Source organism: Crocuta crocuta, unplaced genomic scaffold (genome assembly GCF_008692635.1).
Source record: "Crocuta crocuta isolate KB4526 unplaced genomic scaffold, BGI_CrCroc_1.0 scaffold1635, whole genome shotgun sequence".
Lineage (NCBI taxonomy): Eukaryota > Metazoa > Chordata > Mammalia > Carnivora > Hyaenidae > Crocuta > Crocuta crocuta.
Window position 1 is genome coordinate 126,010 of NW_027528385.1, and position 25,795 is coordinate 151,804.

At 40.3% G+C, this 25,795-nt stretch overlaps 1 protein-coding gene across 1 annotated transcript in view; it reads left to right on the forward strand.

Annotated features, from left to right (window-relative positions):
- MCPH1 (microcephalin 1) overlaps positions 1-25,795 on the forward strand; it is a 266,985-nt gene that overhangs the window by 89,917 nt on the left and 151,273 nt on the right. Inside the window, exons 14-15 of the mRNA XM_077754243.1 lie at positions 9,818-9,855; positions 12,165-12,327. Of these exons, the coding sequence (XP_077610369.1) occupies positions 9,818-9,855; positions 12,165-12,327 (201 nt within the window). The remainder of the gene's footprint in view (positions 1-9,817; positions 9,856-12,164; positions 12,328-25,795) is intronic.

Consider the following 25,795-nt stretch of genomic DNA (forward strand, 5'->3'; position numbering starts at 1 on the left):
GGTCTGATGTGAATTAAGAGTGGTGTAACTGACAGGGAAATTTGGTTGCTTTATGGCTAGCAAAATAAAATAATAGAATGATTACCCAAAAAAATTAAGCAAAATTTCTTGAAGGAAAGCGACTAAACCAATTTTCATAGAAGTCAGTAAGCATTATCTCTGCTTTAAAAAATATTAAAAAGCATTTATTTGTAAAAGTGATACAGGCAGGCTGGGTCTCAGGACCCAGAGGGGGTCCCACAGGACCAGCCAGGAGGGTCCCCGACTGCACACAGGATAGAAGCCAAACGCGGGACAGCAGAAGCTGAGAGCAGACTTGACCGGGGGTAGAGGGCGTGCAGGTGCAGACACAGCGTCTGGGAGACTCAGAGAAGGAAAGGGGAGAGGGTCTCGTCCTTGCTTGAAGTCTGGGGGTTTTAATCGAGGATGCTGGTCCGCGGTAAGTGCCCTCTCAGACATCCAGGAACCGGGTAGAACAAAGTGTCCTTCATAAGTCAGTTCTTCCTCGGAGCAGGGGTCTTGGCGCCGAGCTGTCTAGCGCCCGCGGTCCGGATGCGCGTACGAGGGCTTCTCCTGTACCCTCACCTGGTCCTTCTTCCATGTCTTCTGTCTTAGAGACACCGTTCGCTCCTTGTCCCTCACGAGGAGGGCGCACACTATGTGCATTAGGAAGCATGGGTAAAGTGGGGTGCAGGTCCCGGCAGGAAGAGAAGCATCAAAAGGAGGAAAATGCAGTTTTTTTTAATGGAGCCCTTCAGTGTCTCTGTCTCAAAAGGGTCAACATTAATTTATGGAGGAAACAAATCTTCAGATTTGAGACACAATAAATATACTAAGAACATGTCAGAATTATCAAGAGACTTAGTAAGCCTGAATTAGGTCCTGGACATCTATATTTTCCTTAAAACAATATATTCTAGATAAGTGTGATGTGCATCCCCAGTTGAAAGCCGCTGGCCAAGAGGCGCCTGGGTGGCTCAGTCGGTTAAGCGTCCGACTTCAGCTCAGGTCATGTTCTCACGGTTCTTGAGTTGGAGCTCCACATTAGACTCTGTGCTGACAGCTTAGGGCCTGGAGCTTGCTTTGGATTCTGTGTCTCCCTCTCTCTCTCTGTCTCCACTGCTCTCTCTCTGCCTCTCAAAAATGAATAAATATTAAAAAAAATTTTTAAACCATTGGCCTACAAGATGCTAGATTTAAATTACAGAAACAAGACCCTCACCAAATTAACAATTTAATATCTGAAATTGTAACACTGTAGTGTTATCTAATAGCAGCATAGAAGAGACTGGAACACCCTAACTAGAGGAAAACTCAACACAAGCAAGCATCTGGTCAGTGTTTTCCCTGAAGGTATAAACATTATGGACAATAAGGTCAATAACCAATATCAAGGATTTCCCGAAAGCCTATGATTTCTGAAATATTTATATGTATAACATTGTACCTATTAAATATTCACCTAGACAGGCTGAGTGACCATTGTGATTTCACATGGACCTTTACAGTGGTGACACAATAAGCCTAATTATCCCACACTTCTAAGTGAAAAACATATTTTCTTGATTTCCAGGAATTGTTTGAGAAATCTCCAGGACTGTTTTAGGTGTAAATGATATCCTTAAACTTTTATTTTTATATATTTAGGATCCAAGGCAAAAATAAAAAAAGTTATCAGACAAGGTTCACACAGATCCTTACGGTAGGATCATGAGTGCCTGAGAAACAATACCAGATAAATTATTTAATCAAAGTGATAAGAAAATATTTAAAAAATAAGCACAGACCGTAACCTACGTGAGCAAACTTTATTTTTTCTTAATCACAGGAGCCCATCAACATCAGGTACAATTGACTAAAATTTTAACACATTTTGGGCTTTCCATCAGACTCAAGTACTATAAACTAAAGCAAGTTAAGTGAAATTTCCAAGTTTTGTTCTTCAGTATGCCTTTACTATTGTGTGGCAGACTCACACTTTATTGAAGCACAGAGTTGTATTCATGTGGTCACAACAATTTTTTTTTAATGTTTTATTTATTTCTGAGAGAGAGAGAGAGACAGAGACAGCGTGAGCAGGGGAGGATCAGAGAGAGGGAGGGAGACACAGAATCCGAAGCAGGCTCCAGGCTCTGAGCTGTCAGCACAGAGCCTGACGCGGGGCTGGAACCCCCAAACTGAGATCATGACCTGAGCTGAAGTCGAATGCTCAACCGACTGAGCCACCCAGGCGCCCCGTGGTCACAACAAATTTAATAGTAACACTGAGATGTTATTTCTGTTAACAGGCAATGTGTTCTTGCTATCTTAAAGTGCATCAATAAATATTTTTAAAGCTTTTCAGTTTCAATTTCTATGAGGTAAAATATCAATAGCCGTAATCCACATAAACAAAGGCCCTTCTGGTTCCTCAGTAAATCCCAGTAGTACAAAGTATATAAACTATGTAATAGTATAAAGGAGTTCAGAGACCATAAAACTTGAAAACAACTGCTTTATGAAATATAAAATTAACTTTTCTTTTTGAAACACAGACACATGCACAATTGTATTCCTCTGTCAGCTTTACTCTTAGTGTAACCTTAACCATTCATATTAATTATATTTTTTTAGGCGAAGTTACTAAATTCTACTTCACAGAAAACTGGGGAGAATAACTGAGAAATGTCCATCTTACCCAGGCATCTTAGCAGACCAGCAAGTCTTCAATTACACTGTCCTACCCCTGAGTCTCTTTTACACCCTTTTAAAGTTGCAAAAATGAACATGTTCATTGGCACGACTCAAAGACAAGGCTTCTGTAGGGCATATAAAAATAAGCAAAAAATACATAAAAAATTAGAACTACATATACTAATCAGTGTTTTAGTATTCTCTTGTAAATTAATGAGCTTTCCAACAATTTTTAAATTAATATCTGCCCAAGGTTTATGTTACCTAATACTAAAAGATAAACTGACGCACCTTATCCATTTTAAGAGTTTATTTGAGCAAAATTTTAATCAGGCACTGCCAACTGATGGTGGTTAGGGATTCTCCTCTGCCTTGAGCTGGGGGAAATGCTTACAGAGAAGAGGTGGAATCAGAGCAAGAAAATTATTTGATCGGCTTAAGTAGTTGTCTTCTGTGGGCAAGCTTAGTTGGCTCTTTGGGATAGGTTGTTCTTAGGTTTTGATTGCTTGACCTTAAGGGATTTGCAGGCTCCTGTTCTGGTTTGCTTATGAAGGTTACTAAGGCCTTAGAGCCACCTTAGTCTAATGGCCTCCTTGTTTAATTAATTTAACACTAAAGAACCTGGAATTCTCTTCATGCTGACATATTACTAAACATGATTAGTGTTGATATAAAAAGCTTGTTAGAATAATGATTTGTCATAGATTTACAGTTTTTATAATCTTAAACATTATATAGGAATAATCTTATTTTATTTGACCAGTAAACCTGTCTGAGTCTAGGAAAAATAAACCCAAGTAGCATAAAATGTATATTTATATTATACTTAACATGGATAATTGAGATAAGACATAACTGTTTTCATTAAGTGAAAATTTTATTAAACTAATATTAATTTCCAAACATATTAACTGTATGAATTTCAATTCTAAAAACATTTGAGTTATAATTTCAGCCACTGGTCAAGAATAAAGACAGAAATACTAAAATCAGTCTAGACATCAAAGAGCTATCTATTCTCCTTCCTTGTGGGCATGAAAGTCTTAATTGATTTTTAGCTCTAAAATGGGCAAGTAAGCAAGCAGGGAAGAAAAAAGAATTAAAAAAAAAAAGACTAATAAACCCAGTCCTCTACGGTCTCTTACCAAAAAATAATAAATCTCTATAATCCATTCATTAATTTACATAGAACACTAAGTAGTCAGACCATAAAACCAAATTCCTAAGCATTGCTTCCACTAATGGAGAATAATACTTCCCTTAATGAAATAAAACAAAACAAGAGCTAGTAGAGAGGAAAATTGAAATTAGAGAAACAGAGAGTCAGCAAAGTTCTATTGCCACTTGGCATTCAGCTCTGGAAGCCAATAATAGATGTTTCTGGACTAAAGCTGCCTGTGGAGTGTTCCCTGGTGATGAAAATTAGCTACTTCTGTCAGATGAATCTGAAGGCATCTTGGTGGAAAGCCTTCATAACTGTGAAAAGATACCGTTTTAAAGGTACATCGTAACTTTCTCACTAATAGAAAATGTGTTGAAGATTTTATTTAACTCATTAATTTATGATGAGACAGGAAAGTTGTTTTATCCTCTTCAAAGGGGAATCCACAGAGCAGATTTGCTAATGGACCAGAAGTAGTGCAGACATGGCTTTGTTAACAGAGTGGGAGAGGGAAGTCCATTGAATGCCCACTGGAGGGACTTGGCATTTCTGTAGATGAGAATTATTTGCATCACTATTAATTTTCTGCAACTAATAGAGTTGTAAAATAGCTCACAGACCACAAAAGGAATAAGCCCCATAAAAGCAGATTATCCTGAAGGGTGTGTGCTGAACAACTGACAGGTGTTGGCTGAAGATACCCAGTCATCTTTTGTTCCATCTTCAAGTATTTCACAGGTTTTTTTCCTTCAGCCTTGATTCTACAACTAATTATGTTCACTTTATCATAGATTTCTCTACCCATTAACCATCTTATTTTGTTATTCATCTTTAAAGAAGTGGCAGATACCAATCCATGTCGTTTTTTAAGGAGCTTCCTTAAAAGCTTTCCTTAAATCAAGGGAATTATATTGGCTATATTTCCTAATACCTAATTTATAAGAACAGATAAGTCAAAATTGTTAATACTAACATTGCTGTATTTTCAGGCCTGGACCACTCGTCACCCCAACCTGAACACGTGCTGTCTGTCATGGCACTTGTTAGCATTGTACCCGAGGGAGAGCTTGTCTCTCGTAGGTTCTGTAGCTGGACCATGTGAATGCACCTTTCATCCTCTGGGTTCTGTATCACACATCTACAAGTCATATATGTATATATATATTTTTGCCTTCTGTGTATTTGTTTCTTTTCACTTAGACTTTTATTCTGGGGTTTACGTTTCCTTATACACAACTAACTTTTTCTCCCTCGGCTGAGGATGAAAGGTACTATTTGGCTTATGATTGACTTAACTGTTTAACCTTCCTTCACTCACACTTAATAGGGATCATGTCCATGATTTTCTCTTTTTGAGTGGTATTACTTGAATAGGTTAATAGATTATATTCATATATTCATGTATATGAAGTATGTGTATACTTATTTTCCATTTTGTATTCATCCACTTATACTAAATAGCAAACAAGTATTTTGAGTGCTTACTGTCTGCTAGTCACTGTTCTAGTTACTGGGGGATTTTAGCAGGGAGATGATTTAAGTAGCTTTCATGGTAATCCATGTGAGATGATGGCATATTTCAAATAGGGTAGATGAGGAGTGGCCAGGTTCTGGACATGTGCACAGTTGAGTTGATGAGACAAATTGATGGATTGGATGTGGGGTGTGAGCAATGATGAAAATGTTCTTGACTTGAGCAGGAATAGAATTAGCATTAAGCCAACAAGGCTGTGGAAGGAGTGGGTTTCGGAGAGAAGATCAATAATTTACTTGTTCTCTTTTATTGTGAGAGAATATATATAACATAAAATTTGCCATTTTAACCATTTTTAAGTGTACAGCTCAGTGGTCGTGTTCAGTGTTGTGCAGTCATCATCATGGTCTATTTCCAGAGCATTTTCTTCACTCCAAGATAAAACTCTGAACACATGAAGCAATAACTTCCCATTTTCCACTCCTGGCCTCTGGGAACCTCTATTCTACTTTCTGACTCGACTAATTTACCTATCCTACATATTTTATATAAGTAGAATCATACAATATTTTTTTTTTACGTCTGGCTTTTTTCACTTAGCATAATGTTTTCAAGAGTCATGATATATATCAGAACTTCATTACTATTTATGGCTGAATAATATTGCATGTAACACCAAATGAAATTTATCCATTCATCTATTGTTGAACACGTAGCCTATTCCCACCTTTTGGCTACTGTGATAATGCTGTAATGACAATTCTTACACAAGCATCTGCGTCCATGTTTTCAGTCCTTTTTGGTATATACCTAGAGGTAAATTTGTTGATTGTATGGTAATTCTGTGATAAACTTTTTGGAGAACCACCAAACTGTTTTCTGCAACAGTGGCATCATTTTTTGTCAACATTTGTTATTTTTCACAGTTTTTTAATTGCAGCCAACCTAGTAGGCATGAAGGTGAATCTCACTGAAATTTTATTTTGAATTTCCCTAATTAGCGATGTGGAACATCTGTTCATGTGCTTATTGTCCATTTACTTTTCTTCTTTGGAAGAAATGTCTATTCATGTTATTTGCCCTTTTTTTTTTTTTTTTTCTAGGAGAGAGAGAGAGACAGCATGAGCAGGGGAGGGTCAGAGAGAGAGGGAGTCACAGACTGAAACAGGCTCCAGGCTCCGAGCTGACAGTCAGCACAGAGCCCGACACGGGGCTCGAACCCACGAACCGCGAGATCATGACCTAAGCGAAAGTCGGACGCTTAACCGACTAAGCCACCCAGGCGCCCCATTTGCCCATTTTTAAAATGAGTTGTTTGTCCTTTTGTTTGTTGAGTTGTAGGAGTTCTTATATATTCTAGATATTAAACCCTTATCAGCTACAGGATTGGCAAATATTTCCTCCTATCTGTGGGTTATCTTTTCATTCTCTTAATAGTGTTTTGTTTTGTTTTGTTTTGNAAAAAGTTTTAAATTTTGATGAAGTCCAGTTTATTTTTTTCTTTTTCCCTGTGATTTTGGTGTCACGTTTCAGGAACTATTGCCAAATCCAGTGTTATGAAGATTTCCCCTATGTTTTCTTCTAAGAGTTTTTATAGCTTTAGCTCTTAAATTTAGGTCTTTGATCCATTTTGAGCTAATTTTTGTATGTGGTATAAGGTAAAGGTCCAGGGGCGCCTGGGTGGCTGAGTTGGTTGAGTGTCTGACCTCAGCTCAGGTCATGATCTCATGGTCTCTGGGTTCGAGCCCGTGTTGACAGTTAAGGGCCTGGAGCTTGCTTCAGATTCTGTGTCTCCCCCACTCGTGCTCTGTATCTCTCTCTCTCTTATAAATTTAAAAAATTTTTTTAAAATACGGTGAAAGTCCCACATCATTCTTTTGTATGTGGCCATCTGATTCTCACAGCACTGTTTGTTGAAGAGACTGTTCTTTACATATGAATGGTCTTGACTCACTTGTCAAAAATCAGTTGACCTTAATGGCGCCTGTGTGGCCCAGTTGGTTGAGCATTCTACTTCAGCTCAGGTCACGATTTCACGGTTCATGGGTTTGAGCCCTGCGTTGGGCTCTGTGCTGACAGCTCAGAGCCTAGAGCCTGCTGTGGATTCTGTGTCACCCTCTCTCTTTCTCTGCACCTCCTTCATTCGCACTCTGTCTCTCTCTCTCTCAAAAATAAACAGTAAAAATAATTTTTTTAATCAGTTTCCCTTAGATTAAACATTGATTTCTGAGCTATCAATTCTGTATTCATATCATTTCTTACACCAGTACCATACAATTTTGATTACTGTAGTTTTGTAGTAAGTTTTGAAATTGTGAAGTGTCAGACTTCCAGCTTGGTGTTGCTTTTTCCAGATTGTTTTGGCTATTTGGATTTTCTTGGAGTTCCATATGAGTTTTGGGATGTTTTTCCATTTCTACAAGCATTAAACCTACTTTAGATAGTTTTGTTATCTTATAATAGTCTTCCAGGGTAGGAGCACAGGGTATCTTTCCATGTATTTAGGCCTGTTAAAATTTCTTCCATGAATGTTCTTTAAATTTTCAGTGTACATTTTTTGTGTCTCTTTTACTAACTTTATTCCCAAGTATTTTATTCTTTTGGATGCTATTATAAATGAAATTGTTTCCTAATTTTTTTTCTGAGTGTTCATTATCAATATACAGAAGTACAACTGATTTTTGCACACAGCTTTTTATATAGTGCATCTTTGCTGGATTTATTTATGAGTTCTCACAGTTTTTCTTGGTTCTTCAGCATTTTTCACATAGAAGCTTATCTCATTTATGAATAGAGATAGCTTTATTTCTTTTGCAATTTAGATGTCTTTTATTTTATTTTATTTTTGTTGTCTATTGCCTGGCCGGAACAGTATCTTCGTTTCGGACATGTTAAATCTGAGATCTTGATTAGACCTTCAGATGGACTTCCTTCCCATTTAGGCAGTAGAATATTTGAGTCTGGGCATCAGGGAATAGGTCTGTACTAGTGATATGATATTGGGAACTATCAGCATGCAGCTAGTATGTAAAGCCATGAGGTCGTGTGAAAGATCGCCTGGAGAATGGGTACAGGCAAAGAAGGGCAAAGCCATGGAGAGGAAGCCTAGCCTTGTAGAAGTCAGGAGGCTTTCCTTTTCCCTTCCCCTTCATCCTTTCCTTTTCCCTTCCCCTTCATCCTTTTCACAGATGACACTCTCCTGGCATCTTTTGGATGGTTCTACAGAAGAAAGTAGTCTTTCTGATTACATCACTGGGCCTGCATAGTTTTCATTCAAGGATAACATTGAAGATCATGATTAGGTACCAGCCAGAATCTCCCTTGGTGATCAGAGACACCCAGAGAGGCTTCTGAGTCTCCAGACTCTGCCCACAAAGCCGTGGTATAGTTGTTCCCTTGTATCCAAAACAGATGCAAATTACAGTAGACTCTTCTGCAGGGGTAACTGAAAAGAGATCACGACCACCTCTAACTTTGCACATCTGTCGCATCTCTGAGTTCTTCCTTTGAGAATCTTTGTGATCCAGATTATCTCTTCATTCTTCTTCCTCTGCCTTCCCCAGATACACCCACACAGTACAGGCCCCTTTGACTCCCTGGTGTGTGTCTACATGGAGTCCCCTGAATGCCTCCTTTTCCTTTCCTGTTTATTTGCTGGCTCCCTTAAGACACAGTAAATGTACAATGGTTAGTTCATGGTTACGATACACAGTGGGTTGCATTCGAAATACAGCATATCAGTTACAAAAATGTATGAGTAAAGTGAGTCCATTTTTTTAAAATACATATATACACACCCTCCCATGGAAAGAACATTGGGCAGAATATATATCAAATTATTAAACAGTAGTCATTTCTTATTGGTGGAATTACAGGGGAATTTATATTTCTAACGATAGATTTCCAAAGCATTTAACATATATATGTTTTGCTGTCAGTATGTTTTTCTTATGCAAAAAGAAGTATTTAAAAACTCATTTAAAAAAGCCTTTACAGTTCCAGTTAATAGCAGATGCTGACCCGTAAATAAGCGATGCCTTTATCTGAGCTCCTCTGTGCAAGAGGTTAAAGCATTTGACTGACCCACAGCAGGAGCCTAAGCGTTACTGTGTATGCACAACCGAGGCAGGGAAAACGGGCTCTTCCACCTGTAAAACATGGCTTTCTTACCCTCACCTTCCCTGCGAGTCCATAAGCAGGATGGCATCTTTGGAGACCTGCCAGCTAACCAGTAGAACGGACTTCTGGAGGGAAGCATTCCCCTCTCCCCCCCTTCTACCTCATGTCCTGGATTATTTTGGATTGGTTTGAGGATAAGTAACTGACTTTCTGTCTCTTGCACCGTTTTTTTTCCTCCGCGGGAAGTTTTTTTTCTTTTGATATATGCTTAAATGTTTATTTTTAAGTGGTGTAACTTTTCAAAAAACGTATTAAAGTTAATTTCTGTGGGAAAAAATGTTTTTTACATTTCTGACTGTTTTTTGTTCCTTCTCTTTTGAAATCTGTAGCCAACAAGAACATTAGTCATGACAAGCATGCCGTCTGAGTAAGTATTCGTTGTTTTGATAACTTTCTACTCAATGTAAAATTTTGGATTTTTCTCTCGTGTTCTGCGATGCCGTGCTTGTAATGCAGTTCATAGCTTTGCACTGTGTTGTTCTTACTCTGTATAATTGATATTGGCATAGGCAGAACCCTGGAAATAAAAGACTATGAACAGTTCAGCACTGAAGGCTTTGGGAGTTGTTTAGATAGCATTAAGAGGTATTACAGTGTTTGGGTGTTCTTCTTGCTTGCTTCATATCTACGGGCTCTGTGTGTCCACCACTTTTGCCCTGTGAAAGTTCAGTAAATGGACCATTGCTTACTGATCCCCTCATAGTTCTTAAGGAAATACTTTGGTGAGAAGCTCTCTACCACAATATTAAAGCTGCTATCTACACATTTTGTGAAAAGAGTTAATAGCTTTTTGGCACACTCTTATCATCTTCCTTAAACATTTAACACAATATATAGCACTTCCAACAAAAATACAGCACCATATTCTTTGTAGCAAATTTTTGAATTCCTGTCTAAAGGGGAAAACCATGTGTTTTTAAATTTTTTGTATCAATCTTAGGTTTTAAGGTTTGCAGGCATTCATCAAAACACTGGGACATTTCAATGAAAAGTAGCCTGCAAAAAAGTGCATGCTTGCAGTACTTTCTATTGCAGGGTCCTTTTCCTACCCAGGGCATATGAAATTAAAAGGACTGATTGTTCAAACACCATACATTAGCTAGTAAAAAAAGAGCACACTCAACAATTTTTACTAATCTCTTATGAAGTGTACTGACCATTTTAAATAGTCTAATATGGGAGTGAAAATTGAGTATGGTGGGTGGAATATTTTTAAAAGTCTGTAGTTTTGCTCCCAATATAAAGCATATTAGTAAATGGTTATTTTTTCGATCAAAGTTTTGAAAATGAAACTTTTCATTTAGGCCATATTCTTTTTTATTCCCCTCTTCCCCCCACGTAAACGTCTTGTCTGAAGTTAAGAGCAAGACCTAGACATTCTGATGTCACATTGATAAGGCATGCGTAGAAGAGACACTTGTTATTAACACATCCAGCAAAGGGCTGGCCGCTGCCAGACTCAGAATAAGGAAAATCATCAATATGCAGAAGTGAAGGGTTCCAGGGAACATGTGGCTTAGAGCATTTCACTTCTATATTGCTTTTGTTTTCTTTGTGTTTCCCCCAAATTTAGCATTTTCCATTGCCCCAGTAAGCACAGACTCTCTGGTCCAAGTGGTGATATGGCCTGGGCCTTGGCCCATTCATCTTTTTTTGCCCTAGGGATCTCTGAGAATTTAAACTGTGATACACTTCAGCCCTTTCATTTCACATATAAAGAAATGGGTCTTGCACATTGACATACTCGAGATGACCATAGATAAAACTCAGAAGCACTGTAAAGTAGATGGGGCTCTGTTAGACACGGTCTGTACAAGCATGTCCAAGAGCAGCCTCTTTCCCTTCATAACGATTTTTGGAGAGGAGAGAAATTTATCTCTTAACTCACTGTGTACGTCATAGTGTGGCTCAGAATGCCCTTTGTGTCCTTTGTATCTCACTGGGGATTTCCAGAACTTGCTGGGCAGGCTAGGAGAATACAATGTGTCACGACCAAAGGCTCTAGAAAGGTGGTCATAAAGGAAAGACAGGGAGAATGGTGAGCATTTTGGTGAGGAAATTAGATGGGAGGAATATATGTTTTTCTAAAGGTGCTTAAGGCACTAATGGAATGACAGACCAGAAGATAAACAACAATAGGCTTTGAAATAATAAGGAGGCTCTGCCAAGTTTGCCCTAAGATTTGATCCGATAATGTAATGAAAAGGTCCCTTTTCTCCCTCATTCTCAGGAAAAAAAACAAAACAAAACTATATGTGAATTCAAATGAATGTTACATACCAAATAAAACCAGCAAGTCATAAGCTTGGTCCTGACCATGCGTGGATTGGTTCGCATCTGTCTCAGAAGGAAGTGTGGTGGGAAGAGCGGAGGTGGGTTTGTGATGCTGGTGGTGTCCCTGCCCATGGGCACGTGGGAAGCTACTTACAGCCTTGGGCAGTTTTCTCAGCCATTCAAGTAGAAAGTTGTAGTTGAGAGCTGAAGTTTTTTAATTTCCCCAAATTTTAAGTCATAGACTATAGAGAAATTAAAGCGTGAGTTCCATAGTTGAGATCTGTGTAGAATTTTAGTTTTTCTAGTTTTTAAAAATTATGATTCAGTCTTATCACCTTATTGTTCATATGTAAGAAACGTATTCATTTTGTTGATTTTTTTTTTTTCTCTCCTGTTTAACAGAACGCAGAACATCGTCATCCAAGTTGTGAACACATTGAAGGGCTTTTCACTTGCCCAGGAAGTGTGTGAAACTACTACCCACGTGCTGGCCGGCAAGCCGCTGCGCACCCTGAATGTGCTACTGGGAATTGCCCGTGGCTGCTGGGTTCTCTCTTACGAATGGGTAAGCCCTAGTGTGAGCAAATGGCAGACATGCATGTGTTAAAACAGAAGGTGTTTGGTTAGAAGCGGTCATCCCATGGCGGTGACACTAGGTCACTAGATTCGTACCTGTGCTAATTTGCACACTTTCTATGAGCAGTGAATCCCGTGTTCCTGTTCTGTCCTTGAACCCTTCTCCCTTTGGCTCTCCACCTTCAGCCACTGCTGATCCCTTGGGAACAGACGTACAGTGAGGACCGAGAGCCCAAGAGTGGCCGTCCAGATACAGACCTCTGCCACTGCAGAAATAAGATTAGAACAGGCTCGGAATGAAAACACAAAATGCGTGTTCTCACAGTCAAATGAACTTTCTTCTGTGTTTGACCAAGAAATAATGTGACCTATGTTAGTGATGGTTTAAAAAGCCAAAAGAATTCAGTGATTGTTTTTACAGATGGATTTACTTAGGATGAAACATGTTCATTTAATCCCATTTGGGTATGTTTTATCTTACGCATATCTATCTGTAACATTACTTGCCCACATTTCTGTACATTAAAGGTAGTTGTTTTTTTTTTTAATCATTGTTTTCTTTATTCGTAGAAATTGAGATGGTTTGTTACTCTTTCTATTTTTACTTTGATCTTCAACCTATGGTCACTCCAAAGCACTGAGGTCTGGTGAGAGTGCAGTCATTTGTTACTGGTGTTACTCCCTTGCATCTGCTACACATCCACGCTCCTTCCTCCTCCTCCAAACAATGTGTTATGTTAATACTGTGTTAATTTAAACCAGTAGAACTGTAATACACAAACAAGCTATAGATGGATTTTTTAAGAACGGCTCTGGTCGTTTTCCTGTGTCACGACTTAACCCTGCAGCTTTCTGGTTCAAGACATCTGTGACATTAGTGCTTAAAGTCATGAAGTGGAAAAGTTTGAAATTCTATCTCCCCCCACCCAAAGCACTGTTTGCCTTGGTGATAGTTGGTGACTACCTTAAGAAATATCATTTATAACTCCAGCTTCCATGAATGAATACCCTGCCTTCTTTTCCTCACTTCACAATGTTTCTCTATCTTTATCAGTCAGCTCTTCCTTCCCTCATGTCTCAGAGGAAAGAAATGTTCCTTATCATTTATGAGGATATACATCTGTGCTTGATTTTGTACCCGACCTATTCTTCTGGGACTCTGAGCAGAGAGGTTAGACATGAGAAGCAGCATTTACTGTTGCCATGCGTAAAGACCAACTCCCTGGGTGCCTCCGTGTTTCTGCTTGGTGTACTGCCAATACTCTTCCACTAATCATACATAGAAACAGAGCCAGATGCAAATTTAACATATGGTTACTATATGTGGGATTAACCACTACATGTTAGGAAGGCAGGAAGTAGAACATGTTATTTGGTGAACTTCCAGTGCTCAGGCAGAACTGGGCCACTTGGTCACATGAGTGAATGAATGAAGTACAAGTGCAGTAAGGAAAGAAAATGAAATAAAAGACATTTATATTAGAGTGGAAGAAATGGTACTGTGTCTCTTCATAGACACTCTGATTGTCCATGTAGACAATCCCAAGAAATCTACAAAAAAACCTCTTAGAGCATATTATCAGGATATAAAGATGTAGTCATAGAGGGTGAACATTGAGATAAATCAAATGTAAATCTAACAGGGTCTGTATGCCAAAAACTATAAAACACGGGTTTAAAACAATCAAAGAACTAATTAATGGAGAGACATACTATGTTCATGGATTGGAAGACACTTCCCCAAAACAATCTACAGATTTAACACATTCCCAGTAAAATCTCAAAAGAATTCTCTGAAAATATAGACAAACTGATTGTGTAGGTGTGTGTGTGTGTGTGTGTATACACATTAAACTATATATGTATAGTTTAGAATTAGGATAAAAATCTTCATGACCCAGATTTAGGCAGAGAGTTCTCAAATGCAACATGATCTGTAAAAGGAAAAGTGATAAATGATACTTCATGAAATGTAAAAACTTACAATCTGTGGAAAACATTATAAGGAAGCCAATATAAAACATTTTCACATCTCATCTGACAAAAGACTTAATCGAAACTATATAAAGAACTCTCAAATCTCAAAAATAAGAAACAACCCAAACAAAGAAATAGCCTAAAGCATTTTCAAAAAAAATCTTTTATGTATTTATTTTGAAAGAGAGTGTGCACAAGTGGAGGAAGGGCAGAGAGAGAGGGAGAGAGAGAATTCCAAGCAGGCTCTGGGCTGTCAGTGCAGAGCCTGACACTTGGCTCGATGTCATGAACCCATGTGATCATGACCTGAGCCAAAACCAGGGGTCATCCGCTTAACCAACTGAGCCACCCAGGTGCCCCCCCACAAGCATTATTTGAACATTCTACCAGAAATATGCAGGTGAAAAGATGCTCAATATCATTAGAGAAATATAATTTGCAACCACAGTGAGGTCCCAGCAAACATTTAATAAAGTGGCTAAATAATAGAATATGTTGACAGATCCTCCCGCAAAGATGCAGGGCACCTGGGCCCTCGTACACTGCTGGTGAGGGAGGAAGGTGGTACTGCCATTCTGGAAAGTAGTTGGGAAGTTTGATGTGAAGTTAAATGTATATTCACCAGGTCAGTCAGCAACCCTGTTTCTACGTATTTGCCCTGGGGAAACAAAGTTGATGCTCAGGCAAGAATCTGTACCTGAATATTTGTAGCAGCTTCGTTCATCATCACGAAAATCTGGCAACAACACAGGAGTCCCCCAGCGGGTGATAGATGAACAAACCATCCTTCTATACAGCAGAATAGCGCTCAGTAATAAAAGACAACAGTGGTATCCACCACAGTGTGGGTGAATCTCTGGCCTTGAGGGCTGCCTTCTGGTGAACCAGCTGGCTTCAGGGTGCAATGGTCCTCTCTGCTCCCCTCCATGGGGCTGTCCCGAGCGCCACCTCCACCAGATGTATCCCCTTCTCCCACAGGATCCCAGGCTTCCAGGTTTCGGGCTGTTGGCATTGCCAGACAGTTCCTACAAAGTCAGCCCTCCAGATCTCACCTCTGAAGTGCTACAATGGGGCAGAGCCTCGAAGGCAGCAACAGTGTGTTTGAGGAATAATAAGAAGGCTCAGTTGTGGTTCACCAAGAGGAAAAGTAGTAGAAGATGAGACAAGACAGCCAGATGTTGAAGACAGCTTGGCCATGGTGAAGGACTTGCATTATATTCCTTGTGTCATGATGAGCTTTCAGAAAGTTTCTGTCCAGGGAGCAAGATACTCTGACCTGTGTTGTTCAAAAGATGGTGTCTGCTGCATGGAGAGCTCACTGTGGAGAGAAGGAATACTGTTGCCTCAGTATCCCAGTGAGAGAAAACCACAGCTTGGACTGGGTGGCAAGACACACTCTGATTTGGACAATACCAGGAGGTCGGGGTTCAGGGGCATTCTTATGGATAGGCTGCAGATCGTGAGGGGAAGGAGTTAGGGGAGACTACTGGGGTTGTTGACTTGATGGTTTAACAACAATCCTTTGTGATTTAAGAGGAACACATTAGGGTGGGATTCCTTTTCATCCTGTGCACCAAGAAAGGTGTCGTGAAGCCTGTAAGAGAAAGCAGTGCCAAGACAAGACATGGCCAAGACGGCACATTCCGTCCCACACCAGGTGCCACCTGAACTGTGAACCTAGCAAGCGGGACCCTGCTAGTCTGATGCAACGGCCTCTGCTCCCTTTGGCTCCCACTCGTTGGGTTCGAAGTGATGGTGGCACCAGGAGTGCACAAGTCACCCATGGACCCTTGCCAAATCATCAACCAGCCAGGCTGGAAGCAATTCTCTTAGATATGCACAGGGTGGCATCACCTTGAGCAATTTCTTCTTCTAAAGGGTCCATGGTACAGTATTAGATTCCTGTGGCTGCTGTAGCAAATTACCAGAAATGTATTGGCTTAAAAGCAGCACAGATTTATTCTCTTATGGTTTTGGAGGTCAGAAGTCCAAAGTAGGCTTCACTGGGCTCAAGTCAAGGTGTTGTCAGGGCTGCATTCCTTCTGGAATCTCTAGGGGAGAGTCTTGTTTCCTGCATTTTCCAGTTTTAAAGCCTGCATGCATTCCTTGGCTTGTGGCCCCTTCTTCAGCAGTCACGTCCTTCTTTTTTCTGTTTCTGTTGTCACCCCTCCTCTGACTTGTTGCCTCTGTCTTTGACTTGTAAGGACTCGTGGTCTCATGGGGCCAACCTGGATAATCCAGAATAACTCCCCATCTCCAAGTCCCTAACTTCATGGGATCTGTCATGCCCCTTTCACCGTGGAAGGTAACATATTCTCAGATTCTGGGGCTCATCTGTAGACAGCTTTGAGGAGAGCATCGTTCTGGAATCCCACAAGTGCAAATGCGTTAATTCCAGAAGCATCATATTCCACACTTCCTTGTACCCCAGGTTGCTGACTTCTAATTGGTTTGAATTCTGTAAGGATAGATAAGAAGGCTTAGAAAGACGCAGAGGGTGGATGGCCATGTGAAGAGGCAGAGCTTAGGGTGATGTATCTACCAGCCACAGAATGCCACGGGGATCCAGCTGCCAAGGGACTCTTGGGCCACATTCTCCCGTAGAGCGTCCAGAGGAACCAGCTCTGCCAGTACATTCATTTAGGACTTCTTGTCTTCAGAGCTGGCTTTGTTGATTATAAACAAGAAGAAGGACAATTGGAAATAGAGAACATTAAGAAAAAAATGAAGAATAAAATAGATCGTCCTGGGTCTCTGACTGTTTTGAAGCTGTGCATGTTCCTTCATGCTTACTGGGTGATGTTGGCAGAGTAAACCTGGAGAGAGAGGGCCAGCTATGTGGACCTCCAAGACCAGAGCAAAGGCAGGACTGAGACAGAGCTGTTAACAGTACTGAACCCTGAGAGCCTTCCTCCGAGTTGTCCAGCTAGCAAGATAGTGCATGAAAACATTCAATTAATTAAAAAAAAATTTTTTTATGTTTATTTTTGAGAGACAGAGCATGAGCCAGGGAGAGGCAGAGAGGGAGAGGGAGACACAGCAGGCTCCAGGCTCTGAGCTGTCAGCACAAAGCCCAGTGTTGGGCTCAAACTCATGAACCGCAAGATCATGACCTGAGCTGAAGTTGGATGCTTAGCTGACTGAGCCACCCAGGCACCCCCAATTAATATGTTTAAATAACACACTGTATATGTTAGTATAGTGATTTTAAATAGTGGTATAGCAGTGGCCTGAAAGTTTACTATTATTTTCACCATACTAAGCCACTGATTAAGCCACTGTTACTTCTAAGTCTAAGATACGACTTCTGACAGGTCCATGTATTTTATCTTACCTTCTACCAGAAAGACCGAAATCAACAAATAGTTATTCAGAGAGAATACCCATGCAGGTCGACTCACTGTTTAAATAACTACACTGAAAATACACATCCACACACATAGGTAAATACATACACATGTGTTCTGTTTGGAGGTCCCCCAAGTATTTCCATTGTATTATCATCATCATTTACAATGTCCAAATTGGCAGTACATGTACATTAAGACTATTTTGAAGTAGAAGACCCACAAAACTGTAACACAAGATCCAGGCCTCTGATGTTTTCACAGTTCATAGGATGATGACATGAAGCAAGAGGAAGATAATTGAGTACAGGAAAGTTCAGCGCCAAGCTACATGGCCAGCCTCAGATCTGGAGATTGCAGAGACTGAAAGTTGACCCCCCCATCCCCACACATAGCGGGAATAGACCCAGTTGAACTGCCTGGGTTCCAGGATCAGAAGTCCTTCTCACCACACTAGCCTCCTGGTTTGTGAGATGGAGCGGTGGACAGCACGTCCCTCCACGATTATGTGAAAGCTGAGAGTTAAACATGTACTGTGCTCACAGCAGTGGCTGGCAGAAAGTAAGAACTTAATAAATGTCAGCCTTACCTCAGAAATGATGGTGCATCACCTTCCCAAAAAGAGTTATTGGTCAGTTACCATCTATGTCACAAGTTTTGTCCACAGAAAGGCTGCATTAACCCTATAGTTTAAAAGATGCTTTTTCTCTTGACCGGTGATAACTTTGCTGTGGACAGTTCAGCCCATCCTCGTTACCACCCATGAACTTCCGTGAAGGGTCATGAGCACTGCGGGCACGTAGGAGTTTGAGGGACCTAAGAAGGGTATCCTTGCGTATCTGGTGGAATTTCAGTGTAATTGGAACCCCCACCTATGTAAAAGCCACCATAGTGCTGATTTTTGCATACATTTCAGCCTTCTCCAAAACCATCAGGGCACAAATGCTTCAAGTGATCACTTTCAGATTTTAAGAGTGATAGTTTTGGCATTTGTATCTTTCTGTGAAAACAGCTACAGGCATTGCTTTACCAGTGATGCCTAAACACTTCATTACTTGTGAGAAGTACCAATTCCTGGGAAATTGAAAAGGACCAGATCTACTGTGGCTGAAAGTAAAATGCCTATTTGTGTATTCGTGACACACTGGGGATGAGTGGGGAAATGTTTCCTCTAGTTGGCGTTGCGTGTTCATTGATTTTAATAGGTTCTTGCTGACTTGCGCTCTTAAGAAAAAAAAGAAATGAACCAAATGTTTTCCCCTGTTTATGTCACTTAAATAAGACAAAGGTAATTGCTTCTTGCATGACCTCCCTCCTTTAATTTCCTAAAAACAGCAATCACACAGGTACACTAGGGTAGCTCAATCAGTTGAGCATACGACTTCAGCACAGGTCATGATCTCATAACTTGTGAGTTTGAGTCCTATGTTGGGCTCTGCGTTGACAGCTTGGAGCCTGGAGCTTCAGATTCTGTGTCTCCCTCTCCAACTTGTGCGTTCTCTCTCTCTCTCCTCTCTCTCTCTCTCTTTCTCTCAAAAATAAACATTTAAAAATATATATTAAAAACTGCAATTGCACAAACATCACAAACTTTTTTTAAAGTAATCTTTATGCCCAACATGGGGCTCAAACTCATGCATGATACACAATTTTGAGAGAGGATAGCTGCATTGTCATTATTGAAGCCAACCCACATAATTTCTAAAGCTCAATATGCAATGTAACATTCATCTGCAACTTGTGTATGACTTGAGATATTCATTCCTCAGGATGCAGTTTCTTTTAGGGTCAAGATTTGAACCGTCTATATGATACACTTCAAGGACTACATTGTCTCTGTGTAAAGGACTGTCTCTCTCTCTCTCTCTCTCTCTGTGGTCCCCCTCCTTTTTTCCTTGTCCCCAATGCAATTTGGGGGATTCTTAAAATATTCTTTTTGGCTAGCTGTATAAGCTTGCCTCCAAGAAAAACATTACTGAGAATGTTTTTATTTTAGGGTTTGTGTGGTATTCTCTGGAAATTGCTTGTAAAGGAGCATTCTAGCAGTTCTTTAAAATTAGATGGTTGTATGTGGCCCAGTTAGTCATATCAAAAAGAATTATGGTGATTTTAAAACAAAATTCAGTTCGAATTTTTATTAAAAAAAATTTTTTTAAGCCGTGTTGGCAATTTCTACGTGTTTACAGCAGTTAGTAGTTCCATTGTTCGCCCCGCTGTTTTCAGCAAAGAGAATAACTTGTGCTTTTCCTGCTTCATGACTGAATTGTCTGGCAGATACAGAGAAATAGAAAACCGTGTCAGGAGTTGCTCTGTTTCCTATTCGTGGGAGACAGGAAGTAACACAACAGAAAAATAAATTGATTTGACCAAAGTATCCCTGTAGACCACAGCTTTTTTGTTATGCTGTGTTTAAGCATAATAGTGCTGTGTGAATCCTTTAGATACCCTGTCTTCTGCCTCTGGTTTATTTGGTGTTTCCTCCCTTCTCTCGACTTACCTGTAGTTCTTTGTGTTCAGTGAAAGGTTGTGGAGGGCCCTGTGGCCACCACTTCTGCCTTCTGGCTCCCGTGGCATACAGCTCCGTCCTTTCCAAAGACATGCCAGAGGAGTTGTGGAGTGATTCAGCCTGTATCCAGGTCAAAACCTGTTGATTCTGAACAGCTTAGGAACAAGACCTGATGCAGAGTTTTAAAGCCAAATCAGTTGTAAATGCAAATAAGAACTTTGTTCAGTTCTACAGCCAAGTTTCAGGACAGTTTAACTGTTGACAAAAGAACAGAGAAACACTTTCTAATCAAGTGTTTCATAAATCAAAAGATGATGTCATAATGAGTTTATTTTCTTGAAACCATGTGATCCAGTGGTGGCTTCCTCGCGGTGGTTTCAGTAGGTGGTGAGTCTGAGTTCATTGGTGTGCACGTAGAATCGAACGTCCAAATCAGAATGCAGCCTGTGGGTCACGCGGTCTGGCTCTCTCGTCTGCCAGGAGGAAGCTGAGTTGCTCTCCTAGTGTTAGAACCAGTGGTCATACGGGCCTGGGTTCTAGGCTGGTCACGCGTGTTCTAGCCCATTACCCTGTCTCCTCAAGACTATTTAGAAAGACTCTTCTTGAAAACCATTCTCTCTCTCTGTCTCTCTTTACCTTAACTTCTGAGAATAAGGTTTAGACAGAATGAATTTGGTGTACCACATTTGTCCCTAGGGTTTTTGAGCTGTTTTCTTAAGTTCCCTCTAGCAAACGTTTATTGGTTGCAGCCATGTGCTAGGCACTTATAATCCTAAGCTGACTAAGGTCTCCAGCTTGGCTCTTTGATTCCTCATCGGCTTGATTCCAAAGGTCTCTTCACTGTGCCACAGATTATAGCTTGGTAAAGTACTTACACTTTAAAAAACATTTTCATACCCACTGTTTCACTGGGTTCTTCCATAACATTTTGCCACAGAGAAGGACCCTGTTTGTGTTTAGTGATGGAGACGTTAGGGGGTAAAAAAAAAAAAACAACTTGTCTGACTTGAATGTGGATCTTGGAAACAGTCTTGCTCAAGGCGTTGTCCTGGGGTAGTGGCCATAAGCAGTCATCTCAAAGTACACCTAAGTTGTGTCCTTTCATTATTCAAGCAATGGATTCGTTTGTGGAGAGACTCATAGCCTGCAGTGCTTCCCTCCTTTCAGTAAAGTAGTTCCTGAAAAATGCCCGTAGCCTTCCTCCGCAGAACCGCAGGCACCCTCGGCAGAACTGACCCTCAGCAACCCGGGATGTAGGTGGTCCTATTCAGATCCCTCAGCCTCTCTGCCATCCCTTTGGCTCATCCTGGCAACTCCTCAGGTATGCCTTTTCCACACTGGAGGCACCACGCTTTCCTGGTTCCATAATCCCATGATTGAAGACATGTAAGAAAAGGTTATTGCCCTGGAAGATCGAGGGCTTTGGTGTTGCCCTTTATGAGAACATTTGAGAAGGACCCTGATGATCACAGTCTAAGGGAGAGCTGTTTTTAAGAGCAAGAAGTGTGTGAAGTCACTCTGGATGCAGCCATTGACTGTAATTGGAGTGAGGGGCCATCGTCATTTGTGGAATTCACAGCTTTATGTTAATAATTTGTTCTTTAATGTTATAAAGGTGCTAGACGGAATCTGATTAATGCACCTGACACACGAAAGCAAGTGCAGGGGGCCTGAAGATGAGACTCTGTGTGGAAGAGAAAGCCCTGAGGCATTTTGAGTGAGGAGAAGAAGGAGAGGTACTTGGAGAGGCTTTCAGGGACCAGAGCATGGCTCTGGAGGCCTCGATCAGGTGTTTTGAGTATTTTAACTAGAGAGTGACAGGCTTTTATCTCTCTGGCTTCTGTGTAAGGAGTGGATTACAGAAAGGTAACAGTAAGCAGAGTGGCTAAAAGGAGGCAGTAATGATCATGTAGGTCAGCAATTACCATGACCATGACCAGCATAGTGTAGAGAAGTTATTGGACTGGCGTACTTTTAGGAAGCTCTAACATGATTTGATAATACGTAGTATGTGGGACTAGAGAAGTCAAGATGGCTCCTGCCTAAATTTTTTACCTGAGCATCTGAAGGTCGATAGTAGTACCATTTACAGAGGCAGGAGATATTGGAGGAGAAAAATGTTTGCAGGTTTGGGGTATAATAAAAAATCCTGATGTCTACATATTGAGTGTGAGCTACCCATGAGGCATTCAAGTAGAGATATCACACATCACATAGATGTGTGTGTATGTGTGTGTGTGTCTGTTTTCAGGGCAAAGGTTAGGAGTATAAATATTCCTTTGGGAACCATCAGTGCCTAGATGGAACAAAAGCCATGGTGTCTAGGGGGTGAGTGTACGACGAGGAGAGAAGCAAGTTTAACACTGAGCCCCAGGTTGTGCCAGCGTTTAAAACTTGAGAAAGAGGAGGATGAGAAAGCAAGGGAGACCAAGAAGGATCAGGTGGCCATGAGGAGAATGTGATGCTCAGTTAGAGGATGAACTGTCTCGGGAAGGAGACTGTGGGAGACTGTGTTTGACCTGCACACAAACGCTAAGAGACCAATACAATGAAGGCAGAGGAATAGCCATAGGACTTGACCAGAAGGTTGCTATCAGGAGCCTCGGCAACAGCAAGTGCAGTGATGAACTCGAACAGTAAGTAAAGAACTAGAAACGGCACAGCTATCTCTAGACCTCTTGCTACAAGTGGATCAGAGACTTGGTAGGTGGATGGGGCAAAGTGAAATATAATGAAAGCGCTGTGAGGTGGCCAGTTAAAAGATGATGTAGCCAGTGCTTGGGAGTGTGCCCATGGGGCACCTGAACCTATTGGTCTAGCAGGAAAGAAGAAACTAGACTGAGGTTATGTGTATGAAAGCAAAAGGTGCCATATTTGCCACGCGGTTTAAATGGATGAGGCTGAAAATCAGATCGAGAGATTCAGCTTTGTTTGATACGTCGCTGCTCGTCTTGTTCAAAATTATGGCCAGCAGGGACCACTGCGTTTATTTTGTTTTGCTTTTTCCACGCCTCACGTGGTCTCGTTCTCCCTTATGGCTGAGCACCGTAGGACCTCTGCTTTGGTTGATGTTGAGTTGTGTCACAAATTCAAAGCTTGGTTTTAGAAAAACATTTCAGCTTTTCCTACAGGTGCATCTTTTTTATCTCAGTTCCTGAACTTTGTGTTGAGTTCCCCAATCATCTCTTCTGACACCCAGTGAAAACTGTTCTCGTTTTGAGTAACAACACAGACTATCTTAACTTTAGGTTCTCATCAGAAAAATGCAGCCATGATTTGATGCACTGAGACTCCTTGAACATAGTTTTCAGCCTTGTAGGTATCTGTCAGTAATGTTGGGGACATTGTTAGGTTTCTAAGCTCTATCCCCAAGTTAAAGTAGATTGCCAAAGGGGCACCTGGGTGGCTCAGTCAGTTAAGCGTCCGACTTCAGCTCAGGTCATGATCTGGCAGTTCATGGGTTTGAGCCCCGCATTGGGCTCTATGCTGACAGCTAGCCTGTTTCAGATTCTGTGCCTCCCTCTCTCTCTGACCCTCTCCTGTTCATGCTGTCTCTCCCTCTAAGAAATAAATAAAAAGCATTAAAAAAATTAAAGTACATTGCCAAAAAACATCACTCTTGAACTCTGTGTCTGCATAGGCACCTCTATGAATTAGGCTCTAGTGATAGCACTAGGTTTTGAAGATAGCTGATGTAAGAAATACCAGATTTTGACAACTATCATACATTCTTCAAAACCATAGTTGACAACATTGTACATTTTGCTACCTGATGCTTTCTATGTACAATCTTTACAACACATTTGTCCTAAAATTCATTGCCTTGCAATGTTCTCTACAGAAAAGTTTTTAGGCTCTTCTTTACCAGAGAATGAGAAATCTATAACTAAATGTGGTTTTGTTCACTGAAATAACACTTTGCCTTAGGTGCATGATAGATTTCTCAGTTCCATGACAGATACCTTAGTTCTTTTGAGTTGGCTTTATTTCTCACCCCTGGAGAGTGTCCTTCAGTGCAAAGAGAAACATTTCTCCACCAAATTTTGTTTTATGTAATTTTTTTGAGATTTTATTTTTAAATAATCTCTACACCCAACGTGAGGTTCAAAGTCACAACCTCAAGATTGAGAGTCACATGCTCCTGAGCCAGCCAGGGCCCCTTATGTAATTTTTGTTTTGTTTCATTGTATAAATCACAAAACAAGAAAGAATAATATACAAATACTTAATGCTATTCACAATTTTTTAACTGAAGTGTAACTGATGTATTAGCTTCAGGCATACAACATGATAATTCGATATTTGTATGTATTATGAAATGATCTCCACAATAAGTCTACTTAACATCTGTCACCATACACAACCATAAATTTTTTTCTTGTGATGAGAACTTCTAAGATCTACTCTGTTAGCAGTTTTCAAATAGTCACCATGCTGTACATTACATCTCCAGGACTCGTTTATTTTGTAGCTGGAAGTTTCTACCCTTTGACCTTCAACCATTTCTGATAGCTGTGTATACTTTATTGTGGTAGAACATTTGTTTCAATTGTTAAACAGTATTTTTCGGTGGTAAAACTTACTTAGTGATGGCCTCACCCTTCTTGGCACAAGAGACTGGGGCAAAATAAAGACAGCCTCAAGCATAAAAGCAGAATTTCTTTAACAAACCCGGTTATTTAGCAAAATACAAGCTCTTTGAGGGCAGAGACTGTACCTGTCTTTCCTCACCGGGCCCAGGGCCCCGGGATGGAACCGGAACACAGCACGCACTTGCTGAATGAATACGTGAGTTGGTAGATGACCAAAGATACTTATCTCTTTAAAAATCCCCAGAGCTTCTTTTTGCCTCTGATGAGCTAAAAATGTCATATAAAAACATCGTACATCATTATAAATTATGCAAGTGTCCATGCAGTTCATGATTTTCTTGTTAACATTCATGAAGATAAGATGACCTGATGCTCTCATTTAAGAAAAAAAGCTTTATAACCTAAATTCACAGAAAGAATAAGAAGTAGTGGCTGCTCTTAGTGGCCATAATATTTGGCTTCTTGTCTATGATGGTAATAATTTCTACTTTGTTTTCATACAGTGAAGTGATGTTTCTAATGTTTGTTTTAGTTACATTGGAATGTGTTATATTTATTTCTTTGTTTTCATTTTGATAAGAAAAGTACGAGCTTGTGTTATTTATAAAGCTGTTTGGACTTCACATATAAGTATGCTGATGAAATGCTGAGTCCCCGTGGTCTTTGCTTAGCAATGTGTAGAAAGTGGCTCATAGTGGCCGTTAAGCTCTAACATCCAAGAATAATCCATTTTCATGTTTGCTGGCTGGAAAAGATTAGGTGAACTATGAGCGGCATAAATCTCACTTAAGTGCCTATGTACTATATAGCTGAAACTTTTTGGAAGAATGTTTTGAGCATATATCAATGTACGGCGTCTTTTTCCTCTTTCTATCTGGTATTTAGTCTCTGTCAGTATCTCTTAAAAAGGAAACAGACTTCTTAACTACTTATTTTTGGTACTTTATTGCTTATCTTATCTGTCTTGGTTAAATAGGTTGTATTAAGGTTTTGGTTTCCTGCCACCTTTTTTTTTTTTTTTTTTTTTTTTTTTTT